Source organism: Tiliqua scincoides, chromosome 4 (genome assembly GCF_035046505.1).
Source record: "Tiliqua scincoides isolate rTilSci1 chromosome 4, rTilSci1.hap2, whole genome shotgun sequence".
In the NCBI taxonomy this organism is placed as follows: domain Eukaryota; kingdom Metazoa; phylum Chordata; class Lepidosauria; order Squamata; family Scincidae; genus Tiliqua; species Tiliqua scincoides.
This window is the reverse complement of record NC_089824.1, coordinates 188267404-188291756: the sequence shown is the minus strand read 5'-3', so window position 1 is coordinate 188291756 and position 24353 is coordinate 188267404. Positions and strand designations below refer to the sequence as shown.

The following is a 24353-nucleotide window of genomic DNA, read 5'->3' as shown; positions in this document are numbered from 1 at the left end:
TGGAGAGGGGGCTCCATGATTGCTTTTCACAACTCACTGGGATAGGGAAGAGGACATCCAGTGTCTGAACCCAGAGCAGTTTCATTCTTATCCTCTCTTGCTCTGGGGATGGGTGATGTGGGGGTGGGAGTACAGGCAAGTATAGGCAGTGTACTTCTGCTAGAAAACCATGGCTGGCTTTGTTGGTTGGACCAGTGAACCTTCTGCAAAGGCAGTGGTCTGTAAGCATTTGCTTGGGCTGCCAGTTTCTAGGCCCCCACCTTCCTAGATGCACATCTTCTTTGCATACCTTAATGGGTTTTCTTTGAGCCAGGTCCATAACATGGACAAGCTTTTCTTGAGAATGATGATAAGCATGTGTCTTTCACTGTGGAGGCTCACGTTTGAGAAATAAATCCTAATATCCATCCATAATTCATTGTAATTCTTAGCATTTGTATTAGAAATTTAGAATGATCAAAATGCTTACACATGATTACAATAATCCTTAGAACAATCCTAGTTTTGACAGTGAAGCCATCTGTCAGGGATATTTGCAAGCATCCTAATTATGCATCATAACACAAGCATCTTAAGGTGCAATCCTAACCTTCCAGCACTCGCATAGCAGTGCCAATGGGACATGTGCTGCATCCTGCAGTTGGGTGTCACTCACGGAGGCCTCCTCAAAGTAAGGGAATGTTTGTTCCCTTACCTCAGAGCTGCATTGCCCTTATGTCAATGCTGGAAAGCACTGACATAAGGGGTTAGGATTGCACCCTTAGTCATATATATAAATATAAATATAAAGCGGTATATAAATACTGTTAATAATAATTAATAATAATAATATATGTGAGAAATGAAAAATGAAAAAGTAACCTCTTGTATTTTTATCTTTATTGTTGGTTTCAGCGTGAGAATTTGATGAGGGGGCAGCGTGAAGAGGAGGAGAGGTTGTTGCAGGCCATTCCCTTGTTCTGCTTTCCTGATGGCAATGAATGGGCACCACTAACAGAGTATACCAGGTAATTGTCTTGAGATGAGGGGCGGCACTCTTAATTTTTGCTGTGCTGAAAAGGACCAGGGTGTTCTCTAATCTTGAATACTGGAGAAGCAAAACAATATCCTTCTGCTTTGTCCCAAGAGACAAAGACAGAGCCTTCAGCTGGTGTCTTTGTGGGCAGAACTTCCCTTTGGGAACTGTATAAAACCACCAATTCATGGACCTTAATTCCAGACAAGGGTGAGGCTTGGTAATCTTGGTCTGGTTTAGCTAGTTTCTGCTCGAGTTAAGGGAGTCTATTTGTCCTACTGTTTTTTCAAAGGACTGAAGTTAAACAGTCATTGTAAGCTCCCTTTGAAGACTGAAATATTTGCTTACTTCATTTTTTCACTCTCTTCACAATGACTTAAAAATACAAAATAGCTGAGATCCTTATAAACAACACATTTTTCCTACATTTATTTTTTTTAAATAAAAAAAAACTCGGGAGTTCAGTCTCCCCCCATATGTTGGCCTCACGCAACAAATGTAAATGTTGAGTGCTGAGCAAACAGTTGTTATCTCAGTTCACTTCACAAGAATAGATAACCCTGCTTACCCGTCATGGTACAGCTTACCAAGCAAAGCTGGCACACCACTGGGTATGCAGTCAGAAAACATGACACCCACACACGGTTTAACACAGAACAACTTACAGATCTTCAGATAGAAGGTATTTTGGTACTTCCTGTTTGTAGCAAATTGGGTTGTCTGAATCAGTTGTCATGAAGTAAAGTCATAATTTGACACAGTACTATTTAACTTGTATCTGGAAGGCTTGGGCTGGTATGCAGAATCACACCTTTTGTTCCTGAAATTCATGATTCATGGTTCAGAGGAAAAAAGCATCATACTTAAACAAACATAAAGCAGCTTTGGAAAGGGGGGACGACACATCCTGCTATTCTGATAACAGTGGGGTGTAAATTGCACCTCAGATATTTCCTGTCCTTTTTTATATATACAGAAGTTCGGGTCAGGCATAGGATTCTCTTTGATATGTAGTGCAACCCTAAAGCCTGTGGGCCCAATCCTATCCAATTTTCCAGTGCCAGTTCGGCTGTGCCAATGGGGTATGCACTGTATCCTGTGCTGGGGAGGAAGTCATAGAGGCGCCCTCAAAGCATGGGGACATTTTTTCCCTTACCTTGGGTCTGCATTGCAGCTGCACCAATGCTAGGAAGTTGGATAGGATTGGATCCTACATCACTGGGTCCCAAAACAGCACTTTCTTCCTTCCTTTCAGTGGCCTTGGACTGAGTAGACTGGTAAAACTCCATGTCTTTATTCTTCTTTTCAGTGAAACCTTTTCTTTTGTCCTCACCAATGTTGATGGGAGTAGAAAGATTGGCTACTGCAGGCGACTATTGGTGAATATCCTTTTACTTTAAACGTATTTTTTAGAGATAGTTTGCTTCTTCATTTGCTGTGATATCTAGAAATCCATTAGGGCCTCAGCAAAAAGAACTGGCAGAGTCTGCTGAGTGTTCCTAAAGCCTTCTGGGACCCATCCCAGCCCTTTAACTTTCAGGGGCAGACCATCTGAAACTGGCTTTCCATTCCTTTGGAGATGAATGGCCACACACTGACCATCAGTTAGTCCCAGGTACTCTGCTGGAAAGAATTGGAACCAACAGGTTTTCCTGCCTGCTTCAGACAGGATTTCCTGAAACATACCAGCTCAGCCTTAATGAATGATGTTTTATTTGTTCTGCTGTGCTTCGCAATGATTTAATTTAGGGGCCTAAATTAAAATTTAGGTTCCTAAAGTGCAGTATCAAAAAAAACAAGGAAGACAGTTCAGCAAGTGGAGCTCTGTGGTTCCACAAATAGAATGTAATGAATAAATGTATTGACTTAAATGTAATGGAATTGCTTTCTTCCAAAGACTAGCATTGCGGGCAAGTGGTGGAAAGTTCTGAAGCTTGGGGGAGGAAGGCAGTAAACGCACAGTGAAAGGATATGAGCCCTCTTCAGACAGTGAGCACTGTCAGGTCCTAATGCCTATGCTATTGGCAGGATTCTACATGAATTATATGACAATTACCAGATTCTTTCCAAAAATGTAGAGTGCTGGTTCAAGCGCTTGGTTTGTTACCAAAAAGAAGTACTCAATATGAACTGCTTATCATAACTAGACTAGAGATGTAAAAACAAACTTGCTTCAATTTAGAACAGATAAGTAGGAAGAAAGTCAAATACTAGAAGTGAAAGCAATGAAGGTTTGAATTAGAAAGGCACAAATGACTAACAATGATGACAGAGGCTGCCAAATAGTTAGATAGGTTTTCCAACACTAGCAGCCCAATTCATCATAACTCCCAATGTGGCAATGCAGCAGCACGAACATGATGCTCACTGTATCCAGTGGGGAAGTTTCAGCATACTGAGTCTTCCTTTGGTTAAGGGAACATTTGTTCCCTTGCCCTGGGGTACGCCCCAGCTGCTGTCACGGGTCAACTCAGACCTGTGCTAGTAATATCACTCTTGCAAGTCTGCATTGACCTGTGAAGGTGGATCAGCTCAGGGAAGAGGGTTAGGATTTGACTGGCAATGCTTCCACTAAACCTGCCCCCTTCTCAGGCTCAATTCTCCCTCCACCCACTCCATCCCCCTGTTCTGTCCACCCCTTCCTGCCTCCATTCCCCTGTGTGGCCTTACCTGCACTAGCAGACATCCTCAGTCCATCTTCACATGGACTTGGCCACTTCTTGCAGGCTATTTGCCCCAGCAGTGTCATGGTTGCAACAGCCACAAAGTGCGTCACAAGTGTTACACCAGCATAATGCGCCCATAGGACTGGGCCTTGACTTTCTTCAGATGACCATGCCTTTGTAAAATAGGTGCTGTTATCCAAACATAATGTGTTGCATTTTAAAAAGAGTAGAGAGGTTGTCTATAATTGTACAATGTCTAGAATGAAGTCAATATACAGTATTTATTATGTACTTGGAATATTTATATACCGCCTTTTGTTCCCAACAAGAGACTGCCAAGGCAACTTTGGTGCAATACAAGTGAATAAGCCACATTTATACATACATTTAAAACTTAGGAAGTCTTTTTTTAAAAGTCTGCCTAGATCACTTGCGATTCCCCTAAGTAATTCTGCAAAAAAAAATACATGACTGAAAAGAGTTTCTGTTATGCTTCTCTATTATATAGGGAATTGTTTTAAATTGTTGCAGTGGTGCCTTTGGCATTCGGACTCTGTGATTTTGTAAACATCAGACGTGTATGTTCAGCCTATGTCTACAGAAGAATGTGGAATTTCTGTGTTGGAGAGCACTCAGATAAGTTCTCCGCATTGAACGGAAAAGAAAAGAACAAGAACACATAACTACATTAGTTGTTGGCTCAGTGTTTTGATGGAGTGAGTTGGGGCTGGAGGGTACAAGACAGACAATTTTCTTTCAGGGTGAGCAGTTTGGATCTGCTCCAGTTCTCTTGGAGTCAGAATGTTCCGCAGGAGCTCAGAGTTTTATGTTGTGTGTTACAAAGGGTATTTGAATTATGGCCAGGGCCTTTTACCTCTGGAGGGAACTGGGCCTACATTCCATGGCATCTGATGCAAATTCTAGACTGGTTGCAGGCAAATGAAACAGTGGCCAATTTTATTGTATCAATAACAGTGAAATTTGATTTTTGAGCTATCCAGTTTTCTAATGCTGATTCATGTGCAATGCAGCCCCAAGGAGGAGGGCTGAGGAGGCCCTCTGTGACTAACCCCCCCCCCCAACTGCAGGATGCGGTGCACACTCCGTTCGCTCAGCTGCATCAGCACTGGAAAGTTGGATGAGATTTGGCCCACATTGTTTAATCTGCAGAGTGGCTCATCTGTTTATATAGGTGCATCAAGCCTTACCCTGCTCTCACAGCCCCATGTGATCTTAGGGCAGGTCCATAAGTTACCATTTTCCTAATGTGTGTCCCATGTATAGCCTGGATTCCCAGGTGGCGGCTGTGGCTAGGGGGGGCCTTTGCTCAGCTTCGGCTGGTGCGCCAGCTGCGTCCGTACTTGGATCGTGCAGACCTGGCCACGGTGATCCATGCTACAGTGACATCGAGGTTAGATTATTGTAACGCGCTTTATGTGGGGCTGCCCCTGAAGACGGTTCGGAAACTGCAACTAGTGCAGAATGCGGCGGCCCGTGTGGTCACTGGAGCTAGGCGGTTTGACTCTGTCAGCCCGCTTCTCCGGGGGCTACATTGGCTGCCCATTCGTTTCCGGGCCCAATTCAAGGTGCTGGTTTTGACCTTTAAAGCCCTATACTGCTCTGGGCCAGGTTATCTTAGAGATCGCCTACTCCCGTACAATCCGGCTCGTCCTCTCAGGTCATCAGAGAAGGCCTTTTTACAAGTGCCGTCGCCTAAGGAGGTACGTGGGGCGGCGGCAAGAAATAGGGCCTTCTCAGTAGTGGCACCAACGTTGTGGAACTCCCTTCCCCTTGACTTAAGAATGGCTCCCTCTCTTGAGTCCTTTCGGCGAGGCCTGAAGACCTTGTTGTTTAACCAAGCCTTCTGACGTTATGGCCTTTTTAACATCTTTTATATATCTTTTAGTTGCTTTTTTACAGGCCCGATTCCTCTAAGAACTGCTGTTTTGTGCTCTTTTATTCTGACTCTTCTGACTACTGTTTTTATGGGTTCTGCTAATGTGTTTTTTAATATGTTTTTATCTGTGAAATTATGTTTTAATTTGTTTTATATGTTGTTAGCTGCCCTGGGTCCCTTTTTGGGAGAAGGGCGGGATAAAAATAAAGTTTTATTATTATTATTTTATTATTATGTATAGGGTTGTCTCTAAATTATTAACACTGTTGCCTGCACTAGATCTTTGCACAGGTTGCGAAAGATGATCATGGTGCTTTCTTTTGTTATTTAATGTATAGAAATGAATACTGTATTAATACTTGGTGTATGATATTTGTGCATATTTTGCCAGTGTGCTGTGAGATGAAAAAGGTTGAAAATCACTGGTATAGGCAGTACCTCCCTGCTTCTCCACTTACCAGCGGAGCCCAACTTATACTTATTGGCCTCTTCCTCTTATCATGCCTCTTCCACTGGCACTGACTGCTGTGAAGCTACCCCAATATTGCTCTGTTCACTCATTCCCTCCTCCCACACACAGTCCCAGGGGGACTGGGACCATGTGTCAGTACACAGTTCACACTTGTAGCCTCTACAGCTGTATACACAGAGGGGCATCTTTCACATGTTCAGCTGAGTGTACAGAGTTCAGAGGTATGGGAAGCTAGCATCGTCCTGCTCCCCACTTAGTGAACCTAGGGTGGGTAGCTAATGAACAGAGCATATATTTTCTGCAGACTATGAAGCAGTTCTTTCCTGGTTCCTTGACTCCAGAAAAGCGTGTGCAGTTTTTTCTTCTCAGAGTTGCCTCGCATATTAGTAGTATTTTCTGCAGTGAACTATAACAGGTGAGGTAGCTGCACACATTTATGTTATTGTATGTTCACCATGAAATCACACTGCGGTAAGCTGAGACCAAATGTGGCTTCCTGTAGCATTTTTTTTTTCCGTTGAGCTGAGAGTGAAATAAACATGCTCTCACATTATAGAGTGGGCTAGGTAAATACAGGTAGTCTCCATCTTACGTCCTGGTTCTTTCCTGGAGGCTTGTCCAAAAGTCGAAATCAATGTAAATGAACGGCACAAAAGAACTAATGTGGCCATCCAGCTGATTCAATTGGCTTGGAGCAAAAGGTGGGCAGACTGTACATGCAAGAAAGTACCAACACGGTTGTTCGTAAGTCAGGATGTCTGTAAGTCAGACATCCATAACTCAGGGATTACTTGTATACTGTAAGAACACCAAGTGAACGTGGTGTGAAGTAGCCCTCAGCTGCTCTGTTTCAGCTTTGCTTTCTGTCTCTCCCTTTTCTAACTTCTTTTCTCTCTCTCTCTCTCTCCTATTAGGTCATTCACACAATCTTCTCTTCAACCTTGCTAGCTTCATTTCTAAGTCCTCCTTTTCTGTGTTTTGTACGCAAGCTTTGGACCACTCTCCTGTAAAGATGACTCGCTTCCTCAAATGTTTGCTTCCTCTTCAACCTTGTTGGGTCTTTGCATACTTTCAGCAAGCACACCTGAAAATGGCTTCCATCATAAAACACAAGACTATTTTTTTGCTGTCAATTGATTACTGGTAGTTTGCTGTACTTGCCCTAGTTTTGGAGGAGTCCCTGGGAAAATGTGATCTCAGCTGATCCATTTTTTGTGAACAAACACCAAGCAGCAAATGTCATGATGGAAGAGAGCAAATCTTGTGGCACTCAGTGCATAGTCAGACACTCCCAATGATCGTACAGCAGTGCCTGGCCTGTCTTTTACCATCATGCAGACTTGTTGATCATTGTCATGGAGATGAGTTCCTTTTTAGCACAGTGCTTGTTGTCCCTTCCTTCCCTCCTTCCTGCTCTGCCAGGGACACCCAGTTTTCCCTTATCACATTTTTATGTAAAGTTCGTATGTGACATGTGTTGATCTAAAGAAGGAGTTCTGTGTCGGGCTGAGAGGCTCAACGCCAGGTTCCGAATCCTGCAGAGCTGAGCTCCACTGGTCCTACCACCTCCTGGCCTGCTCTCTTCCCCACCATGCCTTACCACCCTCTCCCCACCGTGGAATGCCCCCCCACTCCCACTTATCTCTCCGCCGCTTGTCACTCCCACAGAGCACTGGGCGGCCACCGCCTATCCTCCCCCCAGTACTGGCTCAGCGTGGATGTGCTGAGCCAGCACCCATGTTAACTGGGCAGAATGTGTTACAGCCATGCCTTACAGCATGTTTCCAACACTGTGCACCAGTAGTAAGCCGCCGTGCAAAGGATCAGGATTGGACACTTAGTCTGTCAGCAGTTGAAGAACAAGAAAATATATCTAATGACACTGTTACTTATAGGTAATGGTTATTGTGTAATTATAGTTATTAGATTTCTGCTTTGTGAATTCTTTTGCTTAAAAGCGGCATGTTTATCCTCATAATTATTTCAGATGGTGCCAAATGTAGGTTCAGTACAGAAAAAGTTGAAACAATTGATCACATTGTGAGTGGATGCAACAAAATTGCACAGAGTGTTTACAGAAGGACACCCATACCCACAGAACCCATTTCTGTGGATATGGGCACCCACGACTGCCCCGTGCATGCACCCATTCATGCAAAGTTTACGACTTACCCAGGCAAAAATTCTTCTTTAAACAAGGTCACTCTAAACTTAGCAGCTCATAGTAACCCTCAGGCTGCCTCCTGGCAGCCTGGTTGCTTCAAAAGAAGCTACATGGAGGTGAACAGGAAGCTCGGTATCTCAGAGCCAACGGAGGAGAATAGCCTGTACACAGCAGTAGTAAAAGAAAAAACACAATCAACCCCCAGTTCTCTCATCCCCAACTTTGCACCTCTGAGTTCCTTACCTATAGAATCTTTACTCATTTCTTCCTTCCTTTGAATACTGCCAGTTCCACTTTCTGTTAACCTCCTTGTAGTTTTTACTAATCAACCAGGCATCCTGAGAGGCAGCCTGAATGTCGCAAAGAGCTGCTAAGCTTATAGTGACCTTGTTTAAGGAAGAAGCTTCACCTGGGTAAGTCTTAAAATTGTGCTAATGGGCGTAGGGGCATCCCCAGTATTGACGAGGGGGTCTGAAATGGAACCCCTGCAGATACTGTGGTGCACTTGTACAAAAATAGAAACAGTAAAGTTGCTGCTATGCAAGAAATATGGAATAACATCAGTGAAGAAATGGTACAGCACACGCCTGAAAAGCTGGTAGAAAATGAGCAGGAAAAAATTCTGTGGGACTTCAAAATCCTTGCAAATAAAAAATTGGAACCCAACATGCCAGATATTGCTGTAGTTAAGAAACAAATGATGCTTATTGATGTGGCCATCACAGGAGAAAATTGAATTGAGGAGAGACAATTGGAAAATATCACAAAATACAAAGACCTGGAAATTGAAATACAGCACCTTGGGGGAAATAAAACATCAACCACCCCTCTTGTTATTGGTGCACTTGGCGCAGTCCCCAAGGCCCTTGAGAAATATCTGGCCAATATAGTCATTGAGAAGATAACAGTAGAATAACTGCAACAAGCTGTACTATTAGGAGCATCAAACATATATAGCAAGATCTCACCAGTTCTTAATCTCTTAAAATGGGTAGAGTTTGAATTAATGAGCACCCAAAAATCCCAGTCCAAACATCTGGTGGGATGTGACATCACCGAAAACAAACAAATAATCTTTTAGACACAATAATACTGATTTTTCACATTTATTAGACCATAACCAATTCCTGATACAACATTGCACTTTGTAGCAACAGTAGCTTTCATATGCTGCCACCCAACCTGTATTTGGTGTGACTTTCATAAAATCAAGCATATCTTAATCACTGGGTGCCATCTTGTTTTTTTTAATTAACTCCATTGTACCAGGGATGCAAGTCTCCCTCCACTTACATTTGTAATCTGAATTAACTAATGAGCAAATTGGTACCACTCTGATGTTTGCTTTGTCAATAGTCCTACAGATTTACGTTTGCCAAGTCTGCATTCTACAAGGTGACCACAAAGTCCCTATGAAAGCTTCAATGGCTTCAATTCCAAATCCACACAATCTCATGCACGGGGACTTTGTGACCATTTTCTATACTGCTGTTCTTTTTTGACTTGAATGTGTTTTGTTCTTTAAATATATTTTGAATATTCCTCATATCCACCTTTTCTTTGAAGATGCTTATTCTATGCATGGTGGGAGTTTTGCCTTTTGTTTGTTTTGCATTTTATTGAGAGCAAGACAGCTTGCCAATGCAGTAGCAATGACTGTGAACGGACATGTCACAATCCAGCTCAGATGTGGCTTTGTTCATCTCAGGAGTTTGCATATTGGCCTTCTGTTTGCCAATCCAGCCAACTGAACATATTGTGTTTTGGTTGTTTGCTCCTTTGATCGGGCATCATTAATATGAACAATGTGCAATTAGATTCTGTTGTTTTACTGTTTTTGGGTGGAAGAGATGTTGGAGATCAGCACTGATTCCAAATTGCACAAAGCCTTGCATCAGGTTTCCCGCATCACCCTCAGCCCACCCTGATGGCACATTGGGTGATATTTCTGCTACTAAAGGTTCAAAGGTGGGCATGGCTGAGTGGATTATCTTATGAGCTTTGGCCATCAGTCAGTGCCTGACCTGGGTGCCCCTCCCCCCCAGTTGAGATGACATCAAAAGTTATATATATTCGTTTCTACATATCAAGCAATAACAGTCTTATTTGTTGATGATGGCATTTCCCGTTGTAGCAAACCAGCATCCTTCCCATCCACCACAACCCTGCCTCCTTGAGCTCACTGTGCTAACTTAGAAATCAACCTGTCACCTTCTCCATTCTGTCAAGAACTCTGTGTCATATATGACAGGTAGATTTTTACCTGAGATGTGTATCATGTGTCTTGTATCAACAAGGCAACCAAAAGCTTTGTCTGGAAGGCCCTGGATGTCTGCCAAGTTTAGCTTTCACCTGATCATTGGTCCAGGTCCACTCATCTGACTTGGAAGTGGTAAATTTGGGAGACTGTAGAATTGGTTTAAACCTATCCGAGTTTGGGGGCAGTCCTCCCCCAAAAGAGATAAAAAGGAACTCACTATAATCAGGTTGTGAAACTCTTAAGTGAGGAGTCAAGTGAGGAGAAACGCTGGTCTGTCCAGCAAGGACAGGGTTAATTCACAAGAATCCTTGCCTTTCAGGATTCAGAGGTTCCTGTTTGTAAATAACTTTATCAGTGAAAGTTCCTAATGAGAAAGCCAATTTATTTTTCAATGACTCTTACCTCTGATCTCAAGTGGTTTGTCTTCTGCTTTCTTTTTCTCTCACTCACCTGCTCCCAGCTTTTTAAAACATTCCAGTAAACCTTTTCCCTTGTTTTTGATCTAACAAACCTGCTTAATTCTGTATGTGAAAAAACAAAACAATTTGCCTCAAATCTGCTTTAGCCTACCCCAGCTAATGCTACCTAGAGAGGCCGATGAAAGTGAGTGTGCTTGTGGGGGGACGGACAGACTGATTGGCATCTTTGGTTGAGATGCTTCCACCTCCTTCTTCCCCTTAGCCAAGGTAACTTGTCTCAGGAGGCTGTCTCAGGAGGACCTTGCTCCCAGCTGAGAGAAAAGATTTGTAACATAGCCTTACATTGTTGTTGGCAGGGAGTGCTGGATTATGAATGTCAGAGCATCCTGTATGTGCTAGACATATCTGCCAGGGCAGCCATTGGCTGAGACCTCAAACCCATCGATGGCCCATCTGGCCAGACCAACCCCTGAACCCTCAGTACTAGTGGCAATGATATTGCCCGTGTATCTTCAGGGCCTGGATGGGTGTGTTATGAGGGTGCAAGGGGACCCAGCAACCTAGCACTGGTGTTGCATATATCTGCTTCAAATCCTTCTCCAGGGTGGGAACTCTTACTGGTTTTTTCTTCTTGATCTGTGATATGAACTACCATGGAACTTGCCATGAGTATGCACAGGTGTCACTTGGCTGCCAATGGCAGTATGCTCTCAATGGGTGTGCCAGAACTCCAAAAGAAATCCCATTCCTCCTCCTAGAATTTACTTGTCCAAAAAGGCTACCTGAGCCTGGTTCCTACTATGCTTAGGTTCTTTTGCAGAGAATTGAAGCCACTGTCCACTCTCTGTTTACCATTTTTTCCCATGTCTGTGGATTCTCGTGTTTCAGAAGAGGCACTGGATGGGGTGACTTGAAGCTTATTTTGTGCCATGGGAATATCCCTTCGAGAAGATGTATTCTGTAACTTGCTTCAGCTTAATTATGTTTGGAATTAAACTATACTGGGTAGCTTGTAAAAACATTAGCTTTCCTGGCTCAGTCAGCCAGTGTACTGAGAGTATGTTCCTACCAGTTGCAAAATCTAATTTGTACATTCTGCAGGAGCTCTCTACCAAACTGGATTATCTAGTATTTCCCCCCACTTACGATGTTGGGTGTCACATGTGCTAAGTTTCTGTAGATCTGTTCAAAAGGGGGAGGCAGCCTCTCTTTCTGCCTTTGCCTATCTTCCTCGTAGACCACAATTGTGGTTACAGAGATCCAGATTACAGAGATTGTTATAAAGAAATAAAATCTACTCAAGGAGTCTTTTCAGATCGCCCATCATTATTTTTCCTTGACCTGACTGTAACCAGAGTTAATACTTAACCAAAGCTAAGTGACATACATGGTTAATCTTAACCTTGTATGTCACTTGAGCCAACTCTTCTTGTTGCTTTCTGAGATCATTGTGTATATTTGCATAAAGAAGCTGCATGACCAGAAAATGGAATTTGGTGGTGGTTAACCTTTTTTTATATATCTAAAATAATGTTTCAGCCAGCTGGACGAGGTGCCCGTCTCCCAGAAGTTTACTGCATCATAAGCTGCCTGGGTTGCTTTGGCCTATTCTCAAAGGTAGGAGTTCTGAACTGTCTCTCCTTTCCACTCCCTAATCCCTTTGCTCTCCAGGGTGTGCAGCAAATAACTAGGTTCAGAGCTGATTGACTTGTTTTACAATAAAATCTATCAGCTTCCTGTATTTACCATGTGAAGGATCAGTGCTCAATTAGAAAGAAAGATAGAAGGCAGGCAGGCAGGCTCAACCCTGGCTGAATGCTACACCTCTAATCCCAGATGTCTGGGAATTGGCTCTGGCTAGTCAGTGATGAGTGGAAATGTACTGAGTACATGTGCAGAGTACACATTTGATTATGAGAATGAGGAGCTAATCTGATACAGTAAAAGAGATATGGGAGACACTATCCTCATCGTACATAGTGATGAAATGCCATTGAAGAAGCAGCAGGATACAGAGGGACGCGGATACCAAGATAGTTAGGGAAGAGAAGCAAACAAAAGTATTACCTCTCATGATGTGACTTTTGGGGTTAGAACGTTTGTTTTCTGTTTTAGGCAGTCTTCAGAGGGGTGACTTCATTGTCAGGAGCAGATTCTGAGTGGCTATTTCGTGACTGCTGTGCCTCTTCTTCCCTTAGATTTTGGATGAGGTGGAGAAAAGGCGTCAGATTTCTGCAGCAGTTACCTACCCCTTTATGCAGGGTCTTCGTGAATCCCCTTTTCCGGCACCAGGAAAAACTGTCAAGATTAAAAGCTTCATCCCTGGCTCAGGGACAGAGGTTTGTACCTGTTCAGTGATCTGTTCAGTGGCTGGTTCTGTTGGCTGGTTCTATTATTATTGAGTTGGGAACAGCAAGAGGTCAGCTGAGAGGACAACAAAATCAGAGCAGATTTTCAAAAAATACTTTGTGTGTCACGTGCTTTTCTTTGTCTGTCTGGGTGTGGATTCTTCGTCAAGAGCACAAATCATTACTTTGCACCTCAGGAAGGTTTGGAGTAATGTACCAAATTGTAGTTTGTTTGTGTGGACTGTGACTCTGAGTGTGATGCAGTTTAGCTGAGATTTTTAAAAAGCACCTGGCTGTGGGCAGATGGGACATGTGAACCACCCAGCGTATGCTTCAGATATGCATTCAGAGCCAATGCTCAGTTTCAGAGAAAGGTTATGCAGAGTTCTACACTTAGACAGTGATACTTGATGGCTGCTCACACTGTCATTTAGGATGACCAGATGTGAAAGGGGACAAGGCTCCTGGACATTTATGGCCCAATCCTATCAGGCATTTATGATGGCAGAACTCATGCTCTACTATTATAAATGCCTTTATGATGCTGTAAATGGTGTGCTACTACTGAGCGTGTTGGAGCCACTGTCACAGACAGCTGGCAGTTCTATGAGTCCCCTACCAATGGACCCGGCCCATGCCAGAGTAGGTAAGGTGGTGGCAGGGGAAAGTTGGGGGGAAAGTTGAGATAGCCGGCTAGCTTTATTATTCTATTGCTGATATGTTTCCTAGATGTTTATGCCTCTAGCATTTGCTGCCTTATGTAACCTTATGTACTTAATAAACTAAAATCTCTTTTACCAAGTTGTTTCCTTGTCTGTTGGGAACAAAAGTTCAGAATCCTGCCTAGCCATTCAGCAAGCTACCAAGTGCTCATTGAGGTCTAGTAACTTGAGGACTGAAGCTTTAATTGGAGAAAGAGCTCAGTGCCTGCAAGGGATAGAGTTAAGCCTAGAGGGTCTCAGTGTCCCTGGACTGAGGCACTGGCACATACAGGGTGATGGCAGTACTACTGGACAGGGGGGCCTTGAGGGCTTTAGGGTTCGAGAACTCTGAGCACCCCAAACCCCCCTAAGTTTGCAACAAGGGGAGAGCAAGGGGTGGGACAGGAGAATCTCACTGGCAGTCACACAGATGAATCCTATCTCCCTTTCCTGACCAGGACCATCCCCCTCCAACAAAATAGCTGGCATGGATTCAAGGATCCATGGGTGATCAGGCAGCCTATCCAAAGGTGAATAAAAGTTATTTTTACTTACCTTTCAGTAGACATCTGATCTCTCTCTCTAACACACACACAAACACCCCATAGCATACAGCACATGCTCCATTGGCAGCGCTGCATGCTATGGACAGGCAAGAGATAGGATTGGGTTGTTAATTGCAGTGTGGAAAAGGGAATTTCATTTTTGCATGACAGGCATCACTTGCCCATAATTCTCTTCTCGGGACTGACCCAAGACTTTATGGTATCTATGAGGATGAGCAAATGCTGCCTCCCTTTCATTGTGAAATCCCCACTTCTCTCACTTCCTGGATTAGATAAAAAGGAAAGGGACAGAGCAGGAGAGGAGAAGAAAATGGTTGGTCAGAGCATCTCTGCCCTTCTAGCTCACCTTCTTCTCTGCTTCCCACTTTCTCTTCAACTCTGTCCTCCTCTTAGTTTTCAATCCTGTGTGCAGGATGAGGAGAAGGAGCAGTAGAGGAAAATAGGCAGACAGAGATGGGCACTTCTACCAAACTACTGCACCATGATGCAACTGTCTTAAGGCTCAATCCTTCCAGGCCTCCGCTGGCCCACTGCTGGCACTCAGCATCTCAGACATGCCATAAAGCATGTCTGTGATGCGCTCTGCTGGCCAAGCGCCTGTCTGCACTGGGCCAGCACCAGCTGGAGGCCCCTCAGCGCCACCCAGAGCTTGTCCCTTGCTCCGGGCAGCGGAAAGGTGAGCGAGGGCAGGGGGAGGTGCTCCAGGGCAGGGGGAGAGTGGGGCAAGGCAGGGCAGTGGCAAGAAGGGAGGCAGGAGGGGGCGGGACCTGAGGAACTTGGCTCTGGTGGATCGAGAGCCCTGTGTCAGACCTCCTGGCCTGACGGGGTAGCTTTACTCTGCGTGGGCTAAATAGAGTAGCCCAATTGCAGGGCCTCCTCTCTTTCCTCTCTAGATGTGGTATGTGAAGTGACATTCTGTCATTGCCTTTCTGCAATATGCCACTAGAACATCATCTCTGGCATTTTCCACTGTTGGTGTACTTTTTCAGTGCTATTTTTCTGTCCATGTAAGTAGACATTCCAAATGCTTTGATTTGCTCTTTGCTGTTCCTGCCCCATCCCTCCATGGCTCTCCCTCTTTCACACAGCTTTTCCACCCTTCTTCCTCTTTTGTTGTTTCTGTGGGCGTGGGCAGGTGTACATGGAACACCTGTGTGTGCCTTTGTTTTTTTTAATTTAAAGGAAAAAACCTGAAAGTATATCAATATGTCAACATGGTGCTAAGATCTTAACAGGTTGCCATGCATATTGGGTCCCAACAACAGGCTTGCTTTGCTCTGCTGCCTTTTTTTTTTATGTGCTGCTTTCTTCACTACATCTTTGGCTTCCTGTTCCAGTGTCAAAAATGTTTCTATTTTATCTGCCAGAGAATGAAGTCCTGGTCCAGTTTCCTGGCTTGCTCAGTACTTCTGGCAGCTGGAGGAGTTAGATAGTTGCTGAGTGCGTTTTGCTCAAAAGCATCAACATCGTCTCCTTGCCCTTAAATGGGCATAGCAGTATCGACTTGTTCAAGATAATTCTTGACTTGGATTTTTGACTTGATTTCCTTGGGGAGGTCAAGTTTACACGGGGAAGATAATATGTCATCAGTCAAGCTGCTGTGGAAGTGCACTCAATGTGTCTTGTGTAGATGTGCAAACACTGCTGCAGGATCTAGCTCATTCAAATCAGTTTGCCATATTTGCTGTGGAAGCTGGCTTTGCGCAGCCCCTGATTGGTGGGAACAGCAGGGACATCAATAACCCCAGAGCAGTTTTACAATGCTCTGCTATTTAAAAATAGAAAGGGAGAACAAAACGTTTACTGCACTGAGCAAAGGTATGTGTGGTGCTTTAACAAGAAAAGAAGGTGGGGGGCCAGTCAAAGTAGGCTACTGAATTAGCTGGTTGGTATGTCTGTCAGTTGCACTGTGAAGCAGGGGGGAATGGTGGGGGGAGGGGGAGAATGCAGCAAGTCCTGAATAATGTGTATAGGGAGATCAGGCTTTTTCTGGCTCAGGATGGATACAGGCAACATTGACCAGAGCTGCCCTGGGGTGTTTGCTAAGCCCTTAGAGGAATGAAGCTCGACAGGTGAAGTACTCGTACGTTCAGTCTGGAAACAAATGTTTGTTTTCCTGCTGAACCTTCAGCAATTTCTATGCATCATGGCAAATTCCAGGCTTACTCAAGGTGTTGTAATGGTGGCCATTTGAACTAAAGATTTGGGGCATAATCCAGTGCTCTTCTGATACACAGAGGTGTTGCATGTGTAAAGAAAGGAGAGGTGAATGATGGGATGGAGAAATCCTTTGCAATGTTGTCCTGGAAGTAACTGTCACTGAATTTAGTGGAAGTGACTCCCAAGGAAGGGGGCTTAGTGTTAAAGCCTGGCATATTCCTTCCTGCTTCCTGCCTTCCAATCACTTGCTGATCAGCCATGATACAGATAGTGACATCTAATCCTATTCCCAGGCCACTGTTATTCACTGGTGACTGAAGGGAGGGGTGGAGAAGAGGTCATTCCAGCCCACCCCTTTCTCTTCACTCCCCATTTTGCAATGGGATGTTTTGTTTTTCAGTCTCTGTTTTGCCTCATAAGTGGTTGAGGCCCTTCTATGCACACAGCATTCTCCTGTGTCACATATTATTCTGGCAGATGCAATGTGTGCTCATGGCCTGAGGATGAACAATGTGGTGTGTGAATCCGCAGATTGCTGGACTGGTGCACTGCTGGGTGTGGCAGATGGATTGTGCCCTTAAACCTGTGGTACTTGAACTTTCCTGGCCAATGACTCCCTTGACCCCCGCGGCTGTTGGCCATGACTTCCCATCATGTTCCTGAGGGCTGGAAGAGACATAATTAAACAGGAAGTGACCAGAAATATTAACTATATTAATATTAATTATATTAATCATATCATTAATTAAATGCAGATCTTAAATATATATTATTAATACACAGCAATATACATGCTTTATAAATGATCAGCTGCTGATCACTGTTGGAGACAGGATGCTGGAGTAGGTAGATTTTGTCTGGTCCAGGAGGACTCATTTTTTTAAACTCTGTAAGCATACCAATAGAATTGTTTTATCAAATGAACTTTGTGAACAACCAGTCTGACCAACATTACACACACACACCCCGTGGACCCCAATCCAACTAGTCATTTCTCCCATTCTCCTTGGATAGGCTTGAACCCTTTATTAATTTAATTTAATTTAATTTTTCCAGCAGCTGGTGGGGAAAACAAAAATAGACCATGAAAATACGATATACATATATTATATATATATATAGCCTGTATATCAGAGCTGTTAAGGGTTTGGTTAGGAGGCTGATTTGTCTCCTATACCAGGAGATGCACAGCTCAAGCCTATGCTTGTCTACTCAGAAGTAAGTCCCTTTAGAGTCAATGGGGCTTACTCCCAGGAAAGTGTGGATAGGATTGGGCTGGCAATCACTTCATCAATGGCTGATATGTATTCCCTTCAAATAGCAAGATTCATCACTTTAAAAATACAGCCTTTCCTCTTCAGTCAAACAACAAGATTAATAAATCACTTTAAAGACAGTACCCTTTTTCTGCTCCTGGCCAAGTAAAGTGTGTGCTTGTCTCTCCCCTCCCCCTTTGCCAACTGCATGGAAACAACTTTAAGGGGAGGGGGAGGAAAGCTGGAAGTTTTGGAGATCGAAAGGGGGGAGTGGAAGAGGGAGGGGGTTGAAAAGAGAGATTTCACTTTGATGAGAAGCGATCCCAGGCTGGGAACTAGGAACCAACCAGACAAGGATCAAGGAGGTCAGCAAGGACAAGGACTGTAAGTTGAGCATGCTCAGTACTTGCCAGATGGGGGCTGGAGTGGAAGAGCTTTGGAAACAACATGCAGCGAAAACAGAAGGCGGCAGCCTTGGAGTGAAGGGAGAAGAGGACGGGGTGGCAGCAGCCACTCATGCAGCTGAGCAACTCCTGTTTCTTCTGCTTTAAAAAAAAGCACAGAGACGGGCAGAAGACGGGCTTGTATTCTGCCCAGGGGTGCGACTGTGTCTCTGGGAGAGGTCATCCCGTGCCTCCCCTTTCAGTTCCTGGTGCCTCCCTAACGAGCTGCGCCTCACAGTTTGAATAACACTGTCTTAAACCATTTCTGCCCAACGTTGCATATATGCAACAGGGACCAAATGTGTATGCCTGTGGGCTGGGCAAAAATGGGTTATAAAGTAAGTTAAAGCATGGATGCAAATAAATAAATGAATGAGTTGTTCAGTAGAAAATGTTCTTTAAAGTGATATTGAGTCTTGGAATTTGACTTAATACCAATGAAATTAGAACGAAGGCTTGGGCAGCCCAATTGTAATTTATGCTGGAACAGGGAGGCTGGCTGGCCTGCCCCGTATCCAGTGTGAGTTTGGGGCCCAACGTGGCTCAACTCAGGGTAGGGTGCCACCTAAAGAGGTGGTACAGAATCAAGCAGCCTGACCACCCACCCTCTGCCACCCCAAAATGCTTCCCTCCTGCCCTCTTCCCACCCCCCTAGACCTCTGCACAGGTCTGACTTGCTCTGGCATGGGGAGGCCAGTGCGCATCCTCATGCTGGCCTCCCCAACTCACAAGTGCTTTATGGCACTTTTGTGGCAGTACTGGGCCAGTGCAAGGGACTTGTGCAACCCAAGGGGTGCTCAGGATGCACCCTTAAGCAATGAACCAAAAGAGGTCAACTCTCACATATGTTACATATGTTACAACTCTCACAGTCTACATATGTTAATGTTATTCCCCCTGGGTCTTGGTTGCTTCCCTGCAGATTCTTGAGCTAACACGGCCCCTGGACTCTCACCTGGAACATGTGGAATTTCAGGCCCTCTTGCAGTGCCTCAGTCCTGAGAAGATCCTTTTGATATTTGCTTCGGCGGCTCTAGAACGACGGATAGTTTTTCTGGCTGAGGAGCTCAGGTAAATATTCCAACCTACCTGAAGAGAACATTAATGGTGCTTATGTCCTATTCAAGTTAGTAGGATTAACTTAAGCCTCATGGAATAATTGAACCTAAGTATGTTTGAATTGGGACCCTTGTCCTGTAGCTCTGTAGTCCTTTGGTTGGTCTGGGGGGGGGGGGTTCAACCTTGCGTCTTTTTGCACTCTGCATGCAGATAGCAAGTACAGCCAGCAAAGACTCTTCCATACATTAAAAAAACCAATATTGTGGCATCTCTCAGTACTGTTGGCATTTTAAGACCATAGCCTTAAGGTGATTAGTAATACACTGAGGGCCCAATCCTATCCAACTTTCCAGCACCAGTGCAACCATAATGTAGCCTGGAGCTAAGGGAACAAACATTCTGTTACCTTGAAGAGGCCTCCAAGACTGCGCCGCAACCACAGAATTCAGCGCATGCCCCATTCGCATGGCTGCATCAGTGCTGGAAAGTTGGATAGGATTGGGGCCTGAGTTACACAGGGTGTGTATAGAGGCCATCTGTATGACTGCTTGACATTTTTTGGTTTCTCCCCTTTTGGGTTTCCAAACTGCAACCAGCAAATGCCCCCATACCTTTTAACAGTTGTGTAGCAACAACCTGCAGTTTCTTGAATCCCTGATCATGTCTTCCTCCATGTCTGTTCGATCCGTCAAGTACTTTGTTCTGTACAAGGTGGACAGGAAGGGAGGGTAGAGGACAGAGTGGGAGAAGCATCTCCTATTGGAGACAGAAGCATTCTCCAGGTGGTAAGCTACTCTTCTTTGAGAATTGTATCTTTCTGCAACCATGTATGATGTTTTAATTTGGGTCTAGTTTGGGGGGATGAGAGTTAGGCTAGTAGAAGACCACTGAAAGGTCTCACATATAGTCTTATGTTGCTTAAATGAATTTCAGTGGCATGTTTTACATGTTTAAATCCATAATATTATTAATCAATAATAACATCTATAACATTAGAACCCACCTGGGTTTTCAAAACTGACATGTCAATGCATTTAAGCAAGATAGTAAAGGAGAACAGTAAATGAGTACTCTTTGTATAACTGATTTTTCAGGTGTTCACCTTAATCATGGAGTGTTTTCCCATTACCTGTTGTGTCTCTGTCAGTTCGCTCTCCAAGTGCATCCATGCAGCAGCAGCTCTTCTTTACCCTTTTACCTGGGCACATACATACATTCCAGTAGTTCCAGAGCAGCTCCTCTGCACTGTCTGTTGTCCCACACCTTTCATGGTTGGAATCCAAAAGCGCTACCTCAGAGAGGTTCTCGAGCAACCCATGGAGGAGGTACTGTCTTTCTTCTGAATGAGAAATTGGGGTAATGTATGGGCAAGCAAGGAAAATGTTGCTCTGTCTTAGCATCATCTAGGATGCAGGGGAGGCATCCAGATATGGCACTGGCTGAGGGCCCACTTTGGGTCAACCCCTTAGCACTCAGTGGCAGTGCTGGTGCCATAATGGGTGAGTGAGGAGGGGGGTACAGTGGGACACAGTGGGATTTGCCCAGGGCACCCAGGTCTGGGCAGATATCTCATTTTGAACTGTCTTTTTCTGGGTCATTTTCTCAGGGCAGTGCAGGATAAATAATGCAGGATGTTGTTTCCCTTTTAGGTGCTAGTTGTTGACCTCTGTGAAGGAAAGTTCTTGAAACAGGTAAGTCCACTCTGAACTCCACGTTATCTCCAGCCATGGACCTTGGATGGGGACTTCCTGACAATGATGCGTGATTAAGGCCTGGGCTTTCACTTCTCATTTTCTGTTCCTTTCTCTGGTTTCCTGTTGTCTACCTTATCCAATATGAAGTCCTTATCATTAAAGTTCCCATGGCCCTACCCCACCTTGGTTTTCAGCTCTTATTTCCCATTAGATTCAGCCTACAACTTCGAGTTCTCCCATGCTCAGCCCCTTGAGAGTCTCTTACTCTTAGTGCATTCTCCCTTGCTTCCCCTATGCATGCTCCTCCCTTGAAAACCTTCTGAAAAGGTTGTGCTGTGTTTCAATGAGTTGTAACCTCCTCCCCTTAATTCTGTAGGCTGATGATGAAGAAGAGATCTTACCCCCCAAACTACAGAATGAGATGTTGTTGTCTCTACCCACAATGAACAACAATGTTCAGAGTAAGCAGGAACTTCTGTCTTCCTCTCTTTATGTATGCATAGCAAATAGGGGCATTCGAAAAGTTTGTACATAGGATGAGTGCAGGAGTCCAGAGTGACCTTCCTTGGATAGGTGAACTAAAAACAGAGACTGCTTTGTTTTCACAGCTGCGAGTGGCTCTGAAAGTGGGGGGGGGGGCATTTTACATGGGTGTTCAGGCACCTGAAAAACTTAGCGTTGTTCCCCCCTCCCCAGAACACCACTGGGTGAATAAAGGGAAGCTAGGGCACAATCCTAACCAGATCTACTCAGAAGTAAGTCTTATTGTGTCCAATGTGACTTACTCCCAGGAAAGTGAGGTTAGGATTGCAGCCTTATTTTCCCTTCTTGTGCAATACCAGAACCAGGGGATATCCACTAAAATTGACTGGCAGGAGAATTAGAACAAACAAGATTTCCTTATCCCAGGGCTTTTCAGACTGGGGCGTTGTGATGCCCTAGCCTGTGGGCCCTGACCTCTGCCCCCTTAAGGAGTGGGGGCAGGGAGGAGGCAGCAGCGCGATCCCCAGGATTGCACCACTCAGGGGGCTGCAGAGGCTTTTCAGAAGTGAAAGTGGAACGATCACGCTCCACTTCCGCAAAACCAGAAATGGAGCGCAATCGCTCCACTTTCACTTTCAAAGCTGCAGGGAGCCCTGCAGAAGGTTGCGCAGGGCTCCACGCACCCCCGGGGGGCTGCAGGAGGCTCGGGTAAGTGCACCCAAGCCCCTGCAACCCCCTGAGTGGCATGATTCTGGGGATTACGCCACTGCCTCCCTCTCGCCCCTGCAAGAACTTAGAGCAGTTGTCAAACTCCCGGAGAGTTTGAAAACCACTGCCTTACCCGAATGGGCTCTACCAAGAAGCCACATGAAAGCACTCTGTATCGTGGCTTTTACCATGCAGTGTTGTGTGCAAAAGTATGAATGGACTTTCCCTTAAAAGGCTTTTGTCAGTGTTCAGAAAACCACCCAATTTGCACCATTAGCAGATGCACACAAACAGGTATCCATGTACAGGTATGCAATGTGCAATTATGTTTAAATCAGCTTCCATGTGACAGCTGTAACATGTGCACTGCCCCAGGCATATGCGGCCTCTGGAATTTTCTGTCAGTGAGTGAGAGAGGAGTTAATATAATCCAATCCTGAGGTTTGAGACTTGGGGAGGAGGTGGTGATGGTTCTGCTGTACACAATCTGTACATTCTCCCATTTTCTTTCCAGCATCTGAGGAATTCAATGCTCGTGTTTCAGACACTTTTGTTCACTTTTTTGTCAAAATGATTGGCCATTATCCATCACACATAAAATGGAATAGAAACGGCGAAGGCTGCTTCCAAGAGCGGCCTTTCTGCAAGGCCCTCACCTCCAAGACCAGTCGCAGGTTTCTGAAAAAATTTGTGAAGACTCAGATGTTTTCATTATTTATTCAGGAAGCAGAAAAGAGCAGAAAGTGTGTAGAAGGTAAGTTCCTAGCCCTGGGTGTGCCCCCATCTCTGCAGTTCCAGGCTTCAATGGCTTGTGATGGCTCACCAAATGGAAAACTTTCCCAGTATGTTTCTGAGAAGGGCTGCTTCAAATGCTACAATTTTCTTATGCTGTTTTCCACACTGATGTGTCAGAAAGTATGTAAAACCCACATGTAGATTAGTTGACTCTTTATGCTGTTGCTTCCTCTGTGTGTACGTTAGGTGACACATACTGGACAAGCAAGGCCAATGATTAACATAAGAGTTTATCTGCTTTGGCACATGAAAGTGTTGTGAATAAGCAGGGCACTGCAGGGCATAGTGACTCACATGGGATAGCTGACTGGTTGAAATTGGCACTCTTTCACACGCCATGTTTCACTTGGGGCCCAATCCTATCCAACTTTGCAGTGCTGATACAGGCTTGAGGAGGCCTCTTTGACTGCCCCCACCAAGCAGGATGAAGTACGTGTCCCGTTGATTGCATTAGTGCTGAGAAGTTGGATAGGATTGGGCCCTTGGTTTCTGTTGCTGCCCTTGCCCAGAGTTAGAATGCAGTCCTTTTAGCTCCTTCAGAGATTCTTGGAGACTCCAACTTTGTTTAGGGCAGCAGGTACAGCCAAGCCAAAGGCAGCATACCTCCCCACCTTTGAAGCTTTTGTCCAACTCAGGAAAGTATTTGTTATCTGTATTGCTTTCTTACACAGGTGAGAAGCAATGGGGATCTTAGCAATACACACAAATAATTTTTTTAAAAAATTGAGATTTAAGAAAGAAGCCTCTCTCATCTTGCACCAGTTTTCCACTTCAAATTGCTGGTTCAGTGTTTTGTGACAAAAGCTGCATTTTTTGACATCTAATGTTGCAAAAAAAATAGTGCAACTGTAAAATGTAGTTCCATCCTAAGGTGATCCAGAGGTCATGACTGATCAAAGCGTTGGGCCCCAAAGTTGCTCATGTTATGTACCACTGTGCTACACTCACTACAACATTGCTGCAGTTGAGATGGGGGATGGTGATAGCAAGGATGTGGGTTTCGTTAGTTCTTGTGAGTAGTGGTGCTGCATGAGCATGAGTTTCATGAGTAGAGAGGTTCAGCATGAACACATTCAGCCTTCCAGGAAATACACTTTAAAAGAAAAAAGTTCTACAGTAGTCAAGGCAAGAGGAGTTGGTCTCCAGCTACATTAAATTAGGACCTGTGTCTCTTGCTCAGCCATGATCCACAAAGATTTATTGCCCACAATTGGCACAGTAACTGGAAGGGAGAGAATGTGTATTTA

General features: G+C 44.6%; 1 protein-coding gene across 1 annotated transcript in view; it reads left to right on the top strand.

Moving 5' to 3' along the window:
* The window catches only part of DENND2D (DENN domain containing 2D), a 38133-nt gene that overhangs the window by 12731 nt on the left and 1049 nt on the right, over window positions 1-24353 (top strand). Inside the window, exons 3-11 of the mRNA XM_066624980.1 lie at window positions 895-1007; window positions 2325-2394; window positions 12433-12510; window positions 13092-13232; window positions 19290-19438; window positions 20574-20751; window positions 21076-21117; window positions 21497-21581; window positions 22826-23065. Coding sequence (XP_066481077.1) covers window positions 895-1007; window positions 2325-2394; window positions 12433-12510; window positions 13092-13232; window positions 19290-19438; window positions 20574-20751; window positions 21076-21117; window positions 21497-21581; window positions 22826-23065 — 1096 coding nt within the window. The remainder of the gene's footprint in view (window positions 1-894; window positions 1008-2324; window positions 2395-12432; window positions 12511-13091; window positions 13233-19289; window positions 19439-20573; window positions 20752-21075; window positions 21118-21496; window positions 21582-22825; window positions 23066-24353) is intronic.